The sequence below is a fragment of the Emydura macquarii genome, unplaced genomic scaffold, assembly GCF_026122565.2.
Source record: "Emydura macquarii macquarii isolate MOO-44397 ecotype Brisbane River unplaced genomic scaffold, CSIRO-AGI_Emac_v2 contig_2768, whole genome shotgun sequence".
In the NCBI taxonomy this organism is placed as follows: Eukaryota; Metazoa; Chordata; order Testudines; family Chelidae; genus Emydura; species Emydura macquarii.
The window spans coordinates 52,709,350-52,724,879 of record NW_027132905.1 but is presented as its reverse complement, the minus strand read 5'-3'; the positions used below and the strand labels follow the sequence as shown (position 1 = coordinate 52,724,879).

General features: G+C 46.7%; 1 protein-coding gene across 8 annotated transcripts in view; it reads left to right on the top strand.

Moving 5' to 3' along the window:
• Nucleotides 1–15,045, top strand: part of CCDC30 (coiled-coil domain containing 30) — a 72,007-nt gene extending 56,962 nt beyond the window's left edge. For 7 of the 8 annotated variants that reach the window (XM_067566312.1, XM_067566310.1, XM_067566311.1 and 4 more), the window contains 9 exons: nucleotides 881–1,090; nucleotides 2,804–2,961; nucleotides 3,544–3,709; nucleotides 5,420–5,541; nucleotides 7,477–7,618; nucleotides 9,232–9,368; nucleotides 9,789–9,903; nucleotides 12,027–12,091; nucleotides 14,578–15,045. In XM_067566312.1, the coding sequence (XP_067422413.1) occupies nucleotides 881–1,090; nucleotides 2,804–2,961; nucleotides 3,544–3,709; nucleotides 5,420–5,541; nucleotides 7,477–7,618; nucleotides 9,232–9,368; nucleotides 9,789–9,903; nucleotides 12,027–12,091; nucleotides 14,578–14,791 (1,329 nt within the window). In that variant the 3' untranslated portion in view covers nucleotides 14,792–15,045. Of the gene's footprint in view, nucleotides 1–880; nucleotides 1,091–2,803; nucleotides 2,962–3,543; nucleotides 3,710–5,419; nucleotides 5,542–7,476; nucleotides 7,619–9,231; nucleotides 9,369–9,788; nucleotides 10,017–12,026; nucleotides 12,092–14,577 lie in introns of all 8 variants that reach the window. The other variant, XR_010923293.1, reaches the window with a different exon arrangement.
• Nucleotides 15,046–15,530: the final 485 nt, after the last annotated feature.

The window sequence follows — 15,530 nt, the reverse complement described above, 5'->3', positions numbered from 1 at the left end:
CCTCTGCCTGGCCATTGGCTCTAATGACTATTATGTTAATTGAAATTTCTTGTTCAGTCCAGTATTTCTTTATCAAAGAAATTTTTTAAAACATAAAAAACCCCAACTCTCCTAATGAACGTGCCCATCCTGGCATCAGCTGGCATTGATGCTGACTCAACAAAAAACATTCTGCATTCATAGAATCATAGAATATTAGGGTTGGAAGGGACCCAAGGAGGTCATCTAGTCCAATCCCCTACTCAAAGCAGAACCGGGCCTTAAAAATCTCTATGGATGGAGATTCCACCACTGCCCTAGGTAACCCATTGCGGTGCTTCACCACCCTCCTAGTGAAAAAGTTTTTCCTAACATCCAACCTAGACCTCCCCCAATGCAACTTGAGACCATTGGTCCTTGGTTTGTCATCTGCCACCACTGAGAACAGCCTAGCCCCATCCTTTTCAGAGCGCTGCTTCAGGTAGTTAGAGACTGCTATCAAATCCCCCCTCACTCTTCTCTTCTGCAGACTGAACAAACCTAGCTCCCTCAGCCTCTCATAAGTCGTGCTCCAACCCCCTCATCATTTTCGTTGCCCTCCACTGGACTCTTTCCAATTTGTCCACATCCTTCCTGTAGTGCGGGGCCGAAAACTGGACACAATACTTCAAATGAGACCTCACCAATGCCGAATAGAGGAGAATGATCACTTCCCTTGATCTGCTGGCAATGCTCCTACTGATGCAGCCCAGTATGCCGTTAGCCTTCTTGGTGTTTGTTTATCTTTCGCTATAGTGGATTATCCAGTAACCCATCTCCCATTTTCCTGTCAGTACATTTTGCTTGATGCACATGTAAGTCATTGCTGAATTCTGTATTTTTCTTTCCTTGTCAAACTCAGGTCAAAGCTGAACTGAGACAAGTCCAGTTGAAGTTAACCGACTCAACCAAAATGTGCTCCTCTCTCACCATGCAATGGGAGCACAGTCAGCAGCAGGTCAAAGAGCTTGAACTAGAATTGCTGAAGCACTCCCAAACTATTAAACTGCAGAGCAGTCTGCAGGAGAAACTTGCACTGGAGAAATCTAGGGCTACTGATGCAGAGAAAAAGGTAATTATACAACCTAGATTGCATTAGTATCAAATCTGCATTCTTCAGTTGTAGTCTGCAGAAGTTCAGACTAAAAAGCATTCACTGGTAGCGAATGTGTTAGTACGCAGATACACACTTGTGAGGTTTTCTGAAGTAAGTGAAGTGCGTTTTAGTTATTGCCAGGAACACAATGAATACATTAATATGCAAATCTGAAAATCATCTATAAAATCTTATTTCTGAAATTCAGACTATTGTCTCATTGTTTCCTCGTACTCCCCTGTCTGTCTGTTTCTATCCACCTGTTAATTCTTGTCTAACACTTAGATTGTGCCATTTTGGGGCAGGGTCTGTCTTCTTGTTCTGTGTTTGTATAGCATGTAGCACCGTGGGCGCTGGTCCATGAGCGAGGCTCATAGGTACTACAGTAATATTAATAATAAAATAATAATACTAATGCTAATTAATAAGGTGATATCTGAGTTGGATTAGCAATACAGGCTCTGATACAAAGTCCATTGAAATCAGTGGAAAGGCTCCTCTTGGCTTTAGTTAGCTTTGGGTCAGACCCATACAGAGATGGCGGTAAACTCAAGCAGAGGCCAGCAAATCTCTCCTACCTCCTCTTCCCCCTCCCCCTTTGTGTGGAGTACTATTCTATAAACATTCCACGCAAAAACGATGTGAAAGTTGCAAACTAAAGCCCAATCCTGCAGTTCATGGCATCCAGGTGCAGCCATGTGCCCACGCAGAATCCTGTAGAAATCGGTGGGGCTGTATGTGAGTCTGAGCTCTGTCCACATGGGTCTATTTGCAGGATCTAGTCTGTAATCACTAATGTAATCATGTGAGCCCTGTTGTAATCCCTGGACATCCCGCTTTCACTGGCTTTCTGTGGTGGGCCTAGCTGTGTGGCCCTGGCTTTTGTCCTTACCTCTGTAAGCTCTATTATTTTCTCCTTCTGTAGCTGTGTTGCTCTCGCTTTACTTCTCACTCATTTCCTTTCTCCGTTCTTCTTTTCTTTTTACTGTGATCTCTTCCTTTTTCCATATGTTTTCAATCTCACGCCATTTGTTGTTCTGTTCTCGTCTCATTCCCAAGTCCCTCTAGCCCTATCACTGCTCATTTCTAAAGTATCCCCTCGATTTTTCTCTCCTCCCACCCCAGGTCAGCCTCCCACTCACTCCCCCCAGTTGTCCAGCCTGCTGCCCACCGATAGTCACTGTGTGACCCACCCTCAGCCACAGCTACGCAGGCACAGTGACGTAGACTGGAGAGGAACAAGGGCCCAGAGACTCAAGGAAGAGCAGCTCAGACAGTGGCTAGAGGGTGAGGGGCGCAGGGCTCTTAGCTGGTTAAAGAGGAGCAGCTCTGCTGAGCAGGTGGAGTGTGTGTGGTTGGTAGGACAGAAGCCGAAGGAGAATAAACTCTGAGTGGCTGGCGCAGTAGAGAGAGGAACTAGAAGTCCACAGAGACGTCGCTGTCTGTGCAGCCTCCCTGCACCAGCAGAGGTGCTGAGAAGCCATTCCCTTTGGTAGCAGAGGTGGCGCAGCGGTGCCACAAGTTAACATGCAGCAGGGGTGGGAGATGCTGGCCCTGCAGACTGGACTGGAGACAAGGTGCCGTTCTCCAGCAGCCCAGGATGACTTGCAGTTGCCAGCTGTTAATGACAGAATCCAGCCAAAATCTGTCATTCACTCTGTGTTTAATTTGCAACCAATTTTCCCCAAGATTGTGGAGATACAGCAAAAACTGAAAGAGGCCCATCACCAGCTCCGTCTAACAGAGACCCACGCTTTGGGAAGGAAGCAACTGGAGGAGGAGTTAAAGGAGGCCCAAGAAAGGGAAGCTCAACTGCGTCGGCAGCTCCAGGAAGAGCAGCGGAAAAGGTAAAAGGAAGTGGTTATGACGACCAGTAGGCTACTGGCTCTTGGTAGAGATCTCACGTACCAGCCTTCAATGAAGTATTTTGCAGATATCTGACCCAGGGGATCCCTGTAAAACCCTATGCACCCCTCTGTACCCACTGCCAGTTGGCATCCATGGGTCCCTAGGTCCCAGCGTTCTTAGCTCTTTATTATTTCATTGTCTTTGTAATTCATAGGTCTAATGATCTTCAGAGGGGGCTCTGCATTTGTAACTGGCCTTGCCTACACCCAAAAGTTGCACCTGTACCTATGCCAGTATAGTGAAAAGCGTACAGCTCCCTCAGTGTGGATGCAGCTATGCCAGTAGAAGGGTGCTTATGCCGACAGAGCTTATTCCCATATGGAAAGGGGAATAAACTACTGGTATGAGGTGCCTTTATACCGTATAACAGGGTGGTTACGCACTAGGGGTTGTACTGGTGTAACTATTTATACTGATCCAAAATCTGTGTGTGGGCCAGGCCCAGAGTCACTCGGAACCTGTCCATGTGACTTCTTATCAGCTACTGCCCACTGCTGCTCATTGCCATGACATGCTTTTAGGAAGCTCTTGGATCAGCATGGAGAGGAGCTGCAGCAGCAGCTCCGACACTCGCACGAGACTGAGACTGTGCTGGCCAAGACTCACGCTGAGCTGCAGGTCAGGTTTCAGCAGCAGGAGGCACAACTGCATATATTAGAGGATGAAAAAAAAACAGCGTCAAGTGAGGTAAGTTAGGCATTGCTGCTCTGCAGTTGGCTGTTTGGGAAGTGGGGGTTAGTGGCATGAACAATGCTACTGTTCTAGTGACTGATTTCCGTGCAGACCATGGCAGTAAGAGTGAGTACTTCTCTATCAGCTGATCATGCTGTAATGGAGACTGTGGAAGTGTTTGTGGTATTATATGTACGACTCCTTTTCCCCACTCACTTTGGATTGCTATCCACTGGGTGCTAATTCCTCCTCTAGGACAGGTAGATAAGGGATGGGGTGTTGGTATTACATGGGCTTGCCTGGCTTGGTATGAATAAACTACCAAGAACTGTCCCCATGCGGATGAGTTTGCCTCAAGATACAGTGGAGGACCAAAGACTGGACATTCACTTTTAACGGCTGGGAGCCATGGGAAGCAGAACCTGTGAACACAGCATGGCTGCAGCTGGGGACCAGGGGCTAGGTGTGAGCAGACTGGGATAGAGGATTGCAGCTGGCCGGGTAGGAGGGAAAGAGACAGTGAGAGATGAAATGGACCAGAGGGGCAGGTAATTCTGCCAGCATGGGCTCTCAGTTAAGTTTTGCTTTTCCACACTAACCTAAGCACCCTTCAGTACCATGTTCTAGTCATGTTCTAGTTGACTGGTAAATGTTGGATTGTTCTAAACAGGTCGTCCTGCTTTGCTGTAAATCCCTGCTGGTTGTCTTGCTCCCCAAAGGGTGAAGTTTCTACCCGGGGTTGACACTCATTTGGACCCACTGAAGAGTCACAGTGAGAACAGAGGCGCTGGAGCCAGAGGGCCCAATCTTGAAGTACTGGAGTTGCAGGGTCCATGCCCAGAAATTGACCACACAGGATCAAATCCTGAGAGGTTCTGAGCCCCTGCAGCTCCCACTGATTTCAACAGGGATTCCAGGTGTTCAGCGCCTCTCAGGGGCCTGAATTAGAATATGGGTGACATGAAAACAGAGGGAGTTCTCTGTGCACAATCCCACCTGCCTTGTTAAGGCCTGGTCTACACTTAAAAATTAGATCCACTTAGCTGTGTCACTCACGGCTGTGAAAAACATCATGCCCTGAGCACTGTAGATAGGCTGACCTAATCCCTGGTATAGACACAACTAGGTAATTGGAAGAGTTCTTCCCGTAACCTAGCTACTGCCTCTTGGAGAGATGGATTAATTGCATGCACAGAAAAACCCCTTCCGTTGATGTAGAAAGGGTCTACACTGCAGCCCTGCAGCTGTGCCACTGTAGCATAGACAAGGCCTAGGGCTTATTGTGGCTAGAGATGCGTGGGAGGGTTGGGTGAGTGCAGGAGGATAGAGCAGGAGAAGGCAACCCTTTTCTTTTCAGAGCATGGGGCTTTTTGCACAGAAATCCGGGTATGAGACAATATGCCTCTGAGCTGTGTCCCCACCAGCAGCAACAGGAAGATCCACAGTCTCCCAGCTTAGCTAGAAAGAGACAGACTCGTCCTGTGGCCATAGCGAGGGCCACATCATTGGAGTGGCAAGAGCAGAATAGACTAAATCTGATTGTTCCATTGTCTGGTTATGTTTGCTCCTTATTGGGGGAAAAACAAGGCTCTATGACAGAGAAGCTGTTGAGGCCAAAGGCCTTTTCTCTTTGGGGTCAGAGCCTGGAGCACAAAGATCGAAAGGACGTTTTCAGTGCTTACATTTCTTTAAAGAAAAATTCTAACAAATGCGTCTATTTTTCAGCATCTCCATTGTCAAAAAAACAATCAGAACCTTTCAGAGCAGCTGTCACTGTTACAGCAGGAGAAGGAAACCCTCCACGAGGAATATGGTCGTCTCCTGAAGCAGCTTGATATCTATGTCAGGTAATTACTAAAGCAGCAGGAGCCACTGAGAAAGGAGGTTGTGTTGCAGCTGCGCTTTGTATCCCTTGTGATACTGGACTGAATTATTGCGTAACCCTTTAGTCTCCCATGTAAACTACAGCGAGCACTGAGAGATCTGCTTTCAGTTGGCATCTTCAGACAGAAACAGGTGGAGTAAATGTCTCATTTTGCTACTGCTTAATGTTGTGTTCTTCCATTCAGGGGCCGAGGGTGGTGCTGGATACAGGCACCGCATCGATAGATGTGAACACAACGAGTCCTGTAGCACCTGAAAGACTAACAAATTTCTGCGGGCAGAAGCTTTCGTGGGCTGATAGGCGTGTGTCTGAGCAGGACCCTGCGGCACCCGTGCCCCAGGACCCGCACTGGATGTAGAGCTCGTCAGACATTTTTCATCTCAATGTTTTTTTGACAGAAAAAAAGATCAAATCACTGTCAGATTTGACCAGACGCAGGAAAGATTTGAATGTCAAACAAACCCACAATATTTGAGGTGTTTGATTTTGATTGACATTTTTTGAAAAATTTTGAAACCAAAATTTTGAATTTTTTCAGAAATGTCATTTGTGTCAGTGGGAACAAACCCCCTTCTCTCATGTTTCGTGAAATAGACCTTCCTGTTCCTGAGCAGCTGTCATTGCCTGCTGGTTTCCAGGTGGGGCTGAATGTGCTATTTTGACCTGTACAGCCTCAACTGGCTTGTATCCTGCCTGTCTGGGCCAGCTTGCCACAGCTCCGGCCAGTGGAGACACCACTGGCACTGGAGAGAAAACGTTACCAGGACAGCATTCTCCAGGAGGCAGTCTTTGCTTTGGAGCTAGCTGCCTCTTTAGGTCCAAAGTAGCCTAATCTGTTGACCTACTTGACAGGGCATTTGGGGAGGTCGGTGGGCTAGGATGGGGGATGTTCTGCTGATTTGATTTCTGCTGATTTGATTTGCTAGGCTGATTTATTTTACTGTGTCGTGATCTTGGGTGGTTATTTTCCAGTAACTGGTTGTCAGGGCACCTACAGTCTGTGTGTTGGCAAGTTTCTGTGTTTTGATCTGAACCAGTAAGTGAATAAACTGATGAAGATTTTAAGCAGCCAGGCAGGAGAAGCTCTGACTGATTATCCTGGCAACATGCAGTGGGCTGAGTTCACTGCCTCATTACCCCCGGGTTCTGCCAGTGCCACTCCCCAGGTGTCAGGGATTGTGTGCCGTAAGGCCATGGTCACGTAGGGAGGAACAGAACCAAAGCCGAGAAAGGGAAGATTGAAGTGATTGAACCTCACCCTAGGTTTATTAAAAGAAGTAGGGCAGGATTGCTGTTTAGTCTGATCTCTGGGGACAGGACTGGATGGACTCGTTCTAGGAGCCTGCTTGTGGAAAGGCTGGGCCCTGCTTCAGGAACTGGTTTCTGATTGGCTGAAGTTGTAGCTTTTTTAAAGAAACAAACAAGCAAACCCCAGGATGGGCAGAACCAGCTGTGAGGTACAGAATCCGAAGCCTCCTTACTGTGGTTTGGATTTTGGATTCGTGGCCAGTAGGAACATGGAAAGTTTGTGGGCTCATCTCTGAACAATCATACACCCCACCTTAGGGTGCAGTTCCTGAAGCCGGCAGGCTTTGTTAGTACTGCTTCCGGGGCATATTGAGAGGCTGGCTTTTTCCCTCAGAATGGGTGAAGTTTGAACCATTTCAGGAAATGAAAGTTAGGAGGGCTAACATCGACCCCATAGCAGTGGACTGGCTGATATCAGCCCTGTACTGTTCTGACTGGCCAATATTCTTCTTTCGCCCACTCCCTCCTGTATTTGTATCGATTCCATGAGGTGATCTGAACAAGTGCCAGGCACAGAGTGTATTGTTCTTTCTGTAAAAAAGCAGTCAAGCATTTTAATAGGCTGATATTTACATATCTACCTTCTCAGGAAACACAATGAAAGGCAACTCCGCCATAAGGCCAAGCTCCGCAGAGCCAAGGAGACGTTTGTTCATGAAGTGAAGCAAAGAGATGTGAAGATTAAACAGCTTGAAAGTGAAATTGTGCTGTCCAGAAGCCAGACGGGAAAGGTGAGGAAGCAGATGACAGCTTCCCACTTGGGGGCGCTGCTCCAGCAGGGTCAGTGGTAGGCCCGCCTGAGGAATTTAGCATGGCCCAGCGGTTCTGAGGGCGGCTTAGCTCACACCAAAGGTGTGCATTGTGCTTACGTGCGATTCAGGAATCTGGAAGCCAGTGTGGGGAGCTAAGAGCTCAGCAGAGCCCATGTGTATAAAGCCTCCATGGAACTAGACAAAAGCTCCAGTCCTATCGGGACAAACAGGTTCACACAAAGGGATTGTCTAGACCAGGCTTGTTTGGCATTGTGATGAGCCAGAAAGAGGACAATGTCCAGGAAGTTAAGTCACCTCATGTTTGAACCGCCCTGTCTCCCAAACCCTTTGCTGCAGCATTTGCCTCAGAGCTTCCAGAAAAGTCCAACGTTGGCACACACTCAACCGCGAAGTGTCAGACAGGTCGGTTCAGTGTGGATGAAGTCAGGGAGGATGGAAATCAGGCTAATCGAGCCATTCTTGCTTAAACCTGAACAGAGGAGAGAGACAAGCATCTCTCAGTGCTAAGGTTCCAAGGAGACAGAGACGTCATGGATACCATAGATCCGTGGTTCCCTGTTGCCTTCATCTCACTTTCCTTTCACTCTCTCGCTCCATTTTTTTGGTCTCTGTTCTCCCTTTATGCTTTGTTGAGCTTTCAAATCCTTCCGCCTTGCCCATTTCCCCAGGAGGCCGAGGGCTGCTCGAAGGCCCTCAGTGGGGCAGGGCTGCATGCACTCTTGCAGTTGAGCATAGTGCGGCAAGAGCAGAGCAGCAGCCACAGCTTGCAGCCATGTGCACAGCGGAGCACGGGGGCTGCTGCAGGAGTAGGGGTGAGTGATTTCTAAGCATTGTTTTTCGTGAGGGGACAGGTGTATGTTGAGCACCTTTCCCTACCCCCTACTGCTCCTCTGTGGTGCCTGTTATGCCCTTGGTTAGCCTGAGGCTCCCACCTTAGGAAACATACCTCAGAGATGGGTCCATTTACAAATTCTCTAACATACAGGGTCACACTAGGTTCTGGCGTACCTACCTCCACTGAAGTACAGTTACACCAGGAATGGATTTGGTCTGTAGCATTAACTGATGTCTTTTGTGTATTAGAAATTCTTTAAGGAAATGCAATTTCCTAATATTTAAAAATCCAAAGCATCCAAGTGCAGAGAATCCTTTCTTGTGGTGGGCTGGGCAGAGGAGGACGGTGGTGATTTTACCGTGACTGGTGCTGCCCAGGGGCTCACAGTTGCGTGGCTACAGTAAAAGTTTCTGGAATACCCAATGTTACTTACTGAGATGAAGGTTTCTGAATTAATTTGCCCTTTTCTGCACAACCGCAGGTTCCTTGGGGAGATCACTCTGTGATCAGAGAATGTCTCCTGTCTGCTTCTCATGGTGTCGAACACTCTGTCCTCCTGAAATGCCAGTGGAAGGGTGTGACTAAAAGGCCCTTTCCAGGCCACATGACATCAAACACAATATACATTTTATAATCAGATCCTGGATGGTGACCTCCTTTATACAGCACTTTGAGATCTGTGGATGAAAAGTGCTGCAGCTGAGCGTATTGTTTCATCATGTTTTCTTAAACACAGGAACATGCGCTGATCAGACAGATCACCACGGAGAATGAGCATTTGCTCCAAGAGAAAAGAGAACTCTTACAGCAGCTTAATGAACAGGAAGAAGTTGGACGGAACAACAAGTGGATCATTTCCACAATCCAGAACAGGTAGCCATTAATTCTGGTACAGAGAGTGCTCCTGGGCCAGAGCTCAGAGTTAACCCTTTCACAAACTGCATTCTCCAATTCTATCTCAGCATTGCTCCAATGAAATCCTTGTTCTGTGCATGGAATAAAACTAGAGTAGTGCAGTAATGAGTCCAGCAGCTGTTCTTCAGCCCTACAGGATGTACACAGGCCACTTCACTGAAATAGCTGCTTTGAAATGGCCCTGGTGCTGCATGGAACACAACCCTTAGTGTGGAACTGCAGAGGCAATACACTTGAAGAGTTTAAAGGGTTGTTTAAGTGACCTGCTTTTCTCAGCAGAGAGGCTGAGAGAAAATACCCCTTTGAAAACATACAGTGGTTAGGGTGAAGATTCATGTGTCGAAAATAAACTCTGCCCTTTCTGTGTGACCTTCTCAGGGTGCAGTTCCTGGACGAAGAAAATGCGCGACTCCAGGAAAGCACCCTGCAGCTTTCCAGTCAGGTTGGGGTTCTGGAGCGTACTCTGAGGAGCATGCAGACCCACAGCTTAGAGGTGAGATGTGCTGCCTTTCTTCCTAAAATGGGCACATCCGAGGAACTTCCCCCAACCGTCCCTGCCAAGGTACCTCAGCTTTAACCTGGAAGGACCTCCTCTAGAGTCCACAGGTATATATGTCCATATAGGGCCAGATTAGCAAAATAAGCAGTACCCCTAGTTGAGATCAGACTTTCAATGGGGCTGAGGAGTGCTGAAGACGTTTTGAAAATCTGGCTGTGTGTGTGTCTGGATTCTGTGGACAGAAGGGGATGTGGGTTATTCATGCCCCAGTGCCCTAGGGATTGGACTGAGCCCCACCTCATTTCATAAAGGACACCCCCCAGAGGTTGGCTGGTAATGTCACTCATGATTAGTTGAATTGGAGCCAGCGGCATAGATGTGCAAAGTTTTGTATCATTTCCAGTCCGCTGAGCCAGCCAGTGCCCTCATCTGTTGTGTTAGTGTCATAGTGACAAAGGTGTCACTTTTTCTTACCTTTGTTCTTTTTTGTTTTTCAGCCATTAAAAATATCCCAATGATGCATAAGGTTGGGAACCAGGGAAACTTTTTAAAGTGGGAAATTTTAGACCTTTTTCACAAATGAGCCCAAAATGTCAAAACCTGGGAGCCTAAATCCATATTTAGGCACCTAAAGAGGTGACCTGATTTGCAGAGGTGCTGAGGACTTCCATTTCTCATTGCACATACTCAGCACCTCTGAGAATCAAACCATTTCTTTGACTGGGATTTTCAAATTATAAATTAAATAAGAATTGGATGCCTAACTCCCACAGAGATCTTTGACTATCCGAGCCAAAGGGCCGAAATATGTCTGAAGCCATGTCTACACTACAGCGCTTAGGCCAGCGTAGCCCCTAGTTCAGATGCCGCACACACTGCCAGAGGAGCTCTTCTCCTCTGTAGCTACACCACCCCCTAAATGATGTTAGCCAGGCTGACGAGCACTCATCTGGCAGCACAGTAGTCCCTGCCCTGGGGATGTGCTAGCATGGCTACATCATTGAGGGGTGTGATTGTTTTCACTCTCCTAGCAGACATTGCTATGCCTTCATAACTTCGGAGTGTAGAGCAGGCCTGAGTCTAGGCAATCACATTTGAAAATGCTGGTCATAATTTATGGTATCCAGGAGTTAAAAGGGAGAACAACAGCTGTGTTTATAGTAGTAAGCCAGCTTCCCAAGGCCCCATGTGCATATGGAAGAAAAATATATGATATAACGTGTTAGGGTTTTCAACTCAAAATGGCTAGCTTGCCTGGAGCAGATCCATTCATGGAAATAACTTTTCCTGAATCACTTGCACGTTTTTTCCATCCTCTGGGAGTTATGCTCACTCCCTTGCATTGAACTGTTACTATTAGGAAACAACCCATGATATAAATAACATCCCCCACATGCTATCAACACACACAACATGTGTTCCCTTGCGCTGTTTCATCTCTTTGGAATTCTCGCCCTTTGCCCTCTGTGACTCCACGTGCTCTCTGTATAAATGTTGTATTAAAATATATTTTTCTTTCTAGTTTTGTGAAGATGCACTCACAAGCATTGATTGTCTAGGGCAGTGGTTCTCAGCCAGGGGTACGTGCACCCTTGGGGATATGCAGAGATCTTCTAGGGGGTGCATCGACTCATCTAGATGTTTGCCTAGTTTTACAACAAGCGACATAGCAAGCACTGGCGAAGTCAGTACAAACAAAAATGTCATAAACAATGACTTGTTTATGCGGCTCTATCCACTATACACTGAAATGTAAATACAATGTTTATATTCCAGTCAATTTATTTTATAATCATTTGGTAAAAATGAGAAAGGAAGCAATTTGTCAGTAAGAGTGTGCTGTGCCACTTTTGTATTTGTATGTCTGATTTTGTAAGCAAGTAGTTTTTAAGTGAGGTGAAACTTGGGGTACACAAGACAAATCAGACTCCTGTTGAGAGCCATGGGTCTAAAGCAGTGGTTCTTAACCTTTCCAAACTGGTACAGTAGTCTGGAAAGTTTCATGGTGTGAGATCCCCAATACCAGCTCTGCACTTGTGACCAAAACCCCAGGTTAAGGGTCTAAAGCATCCTTCCTACCTTGGATCTGTTGTTTATTTTTCTGGTTCTCTTTCTAGGACTTCAGGAGCATTGGCTTCTCTGAATGCCAGCTAAGTAAGATGTTGCCACATCCAAACACAAGGTATTCGAAGTAAAAACATATGGGCAATGTGCCTGCTTACTAACACTGAGACCTGTCAGTATCTGGGGAGAGGGAAGCTGTGAATTCTTGTTTTCCAAGCAAATGCTGCACCCTTTATTTTATTTGCAGTGCATTTTAGTCATGCTGTGGGAAAACACTAATAAAAGGATTATATAAAAGCACATGGTACAGAGAAGTAAAATCCCAGAAATACATTTTCCAGCGCCACATGATTTATGGGTGGTAGTTTAAGAAGTAACTTAATCCTAGAAGACTAAAGATGCACTGTCAGCTATATGCACAATGGAGTTTCAAAATCCTTATCCCTTGCCCCATGCATGCACCGTTCTTTTACAGAGATACTATAGTAAATCAAATAATAATTTGAATGGAAGCAGAAGACAGCTGGTTTGTGCCACCGAAGCTTACATTTAAAGCACTACACTTAATATTGATTCCTCAATCTTTGGTTTTTTTTCTCCAAACTCAGAAGTACATGGTACAAATTCATGCCACTGGATTCTGTTGTGGTGTAGTTATTTCAGTTACTCTTGTGTCTCCCCGGCTGGTGCTAACACTTAGGGTTCTTTTGCATGATCTCAGGCTTAATTTCTCCCTAACCATACATGAGAGTGAACCTCCTCCTGGAGCACTGAGTGACATTTCCTAAACAATCTGAAGGACAGTCACAGAAATAGAGTTTTCATCAAAATCCCAGCATGCTTGAGTTCTTTTTCATTAGTTTATTTTAGGCCTTTTCCCACAATCCTAGGGCATAAGTCAAGGCCGTTAGCCTCTCTCTCCTGGCAGTAGATCATAACCATTAGTCCCATTCTCATGACTCTTCTCCAAGGGACTTGATAATTTGCAAAACTGTTTGCAATGAAACTTCAAAAAAAAAAAAATCATCCTGTGCCCTAGGGGACAGAGAGACTGAGAAACCCTTGCAAAGGGATTCCCACTGCCTGTCCCCTGCAGCCGGATCTCTAATACGTGTTTCATGGTCTCTGGAAGCCCTTCCCCACCCATTTGATGCACTACTCAAACACACAGAGAAACCCTGCCCATTGGGAAAGGGGTTCCTCCTGGCCCAATTATAAAAGAGGGCCAGTGCTTTGCAGAACAGGCCATGATCCCTGTGGATATGGGAAGGGCAGTGACCTTCTCCAGAAGATCCTGGTGCCTAACCTGGAGGATTGTGGGGCATTGGCCTCCCCAAAATTTGAGACTGGGTTCTGGCTACAGCCCTTCCCCAAAGACTCCAAGGGCTACGGGGGAGCAGGGGTCACGTGAAGAAGGGGCATGTAGGGAGGAATCGACTTAGAGGGGGGCTGGAGGTGCAGAGGAATGACTCAGCATCCTGTGCTAGTGCTGCCTCCTTTACTTGGATTGTAAACTCTTTGGGGCTTTCCATAGCACATGTACAGCACCTATCGCAATGGGCCCGACCGGGGCCTCAAAGTGCTCCTGCAGTAGAAGTAGTGAATAATAAAGAGCAGTTGGTTTACTGAGGAAGGGGCAGAGAGTGCTGGGGCTGGGGAGACCAACGGGCTGTGCAGGTTTTGTATGCACTATGGAGTTCAGGGGCTCCTTGGAATCGCTAAGGTTTAGGTCAGGAGCAGGTAGGGGATAGAGGGGTTGGAATAACCATGGTCACAGGAGCTGCGGGGAGGCACTGTGGGTTAGAAGCCAAGGGAGTGAGGGAAATGGGAGTACATTGCTGGTATGGGGGAGCAGCCATGCAGAGGGCTGGGCAGCTTGGGGCTGGCCTCATGCTGAGTAGATGGACCGTGGGTTATGGGAGAAACTAGGGAATTTGGAGCAGGCATGAGGACTGAGTGAGGTATGCCAGGACTCAAGACTTGGTGCCCTGCCCATGTTGGCCAAAGTGATGTGGGACTGGGTGAGAAGAGAAACCTTTGCTTCTGCTGCTGTTTAGCAGGGCTGGAGCTGCAAGGCAGCGCACATTGACTTAGGTTACTGGGGGTTTGCCATAAAAACGAGCAAACGCGCACTGTGCAAGACAGATGTAAGAATAAACAAACACGATAGTGTCAGTGCTTCACTGTAAACGTGCCATTGCACCGGACCCTTCTGTGCATGACGGTAGCCAGATTTTACTGGCTTTCCTCCCAAAGTAAGTTTTCCACAAACAGCTCCAAAAGTTTTATTTTTGAATAAAACACCCGTTTGTGACACAAATTGCACGGCCGGACTGTTGTCTGGAAAGAGAACCTCTTGGGAAGGAGGGGAGGTGTGGAGAGAGAAAGGATGGTCTGCTCAGTAGGCAGTAGCCTAGGATGTGGGTGCCATAGACTTCCCGTGTGATATTGGGCAAGTTCTGTGCCTATTCCCCAGCTGTAAGAGGGGGATAATAGCAGTACGTTAGAGAGTGTGAGGCTCTTAGACGCTACAGTAACAGAGGCCAGATGACTGCCGTAGACAGATGTTTGCAAAGTGAATTAGTGATGGAAATTCTTTTTCAGCTTCTCAGTGACAGGGCTGTCGAGCTCCCTTGGCATTCTGAAAGCCATTAAAGATGTCAAGCCTGAAGAAGGAACTGAGAGTAAAAAGTCCCCATTTTCCTTATCACCTTCTCAGCCTTCTGAGATTGGTTATTTAAACGTGGCTTCAGCTGGAGACACCACAAACTTCCAAATGCAGCAACAGAGTCAAAGCTTCTGCTGTGATAGCGTCTAAGGTTGTGGGAGGAGACTTCAAGGAGATGCACTTTGCTTGGACAGTGGTGTTGGCTTCCTACTTCAGCTGGGTCCCACATCGAGTGGAATGAATGTGTCAGATAATTGGTTAATGAATTTTGTGATATATATCAGCTGTTGTTTGAAAGCTATTTTGTAAATCACTTGCCCAACTCTAGAGTCTGTCTCATCCTAGTTCTACCTGGATTTTTTTAAATTCACAGATTTAATTCATTAAACATTTTTTTTAATGGATGTTTTTCTTTTGGTCTTAATTCCTTGTGTGATCCAGAAATGTTCTGTTTGCTACAAACTTTCTAGATCAAAACAGAACAAAAAATTCCAACCCCAGCTTCCTCTTTTCTTCCACAGTTGGGTCTTCTCTACCCTACAAAATGTTACAGGTGTGGAGTAATGTGTACACACTCAGGTTAGCTGACGAGATGACCAGGAGTTAGCAGTCAGTATAGACCAGAACAAACAGTGTCCAGTGCCATGTCAGCTAACCAGTTGGTCCATACCGCTTGACCTTTAAACCTGCCAGTGTGACACAAGCCGCTGAAATGTCTGACCAGTGACAGAGATTTGGGACACAATGTGCCACAATTAACAGATTATTGTGTTTTTTAATTATAAAACATTTTGAGGGATGTTTCCAGATTGGCCAAGTATGGGCTGGACACACAGGGGAGTTAGGACCCCCTATTCCTCTACTTGGCTCTGCTTAGATTGTGATTCCA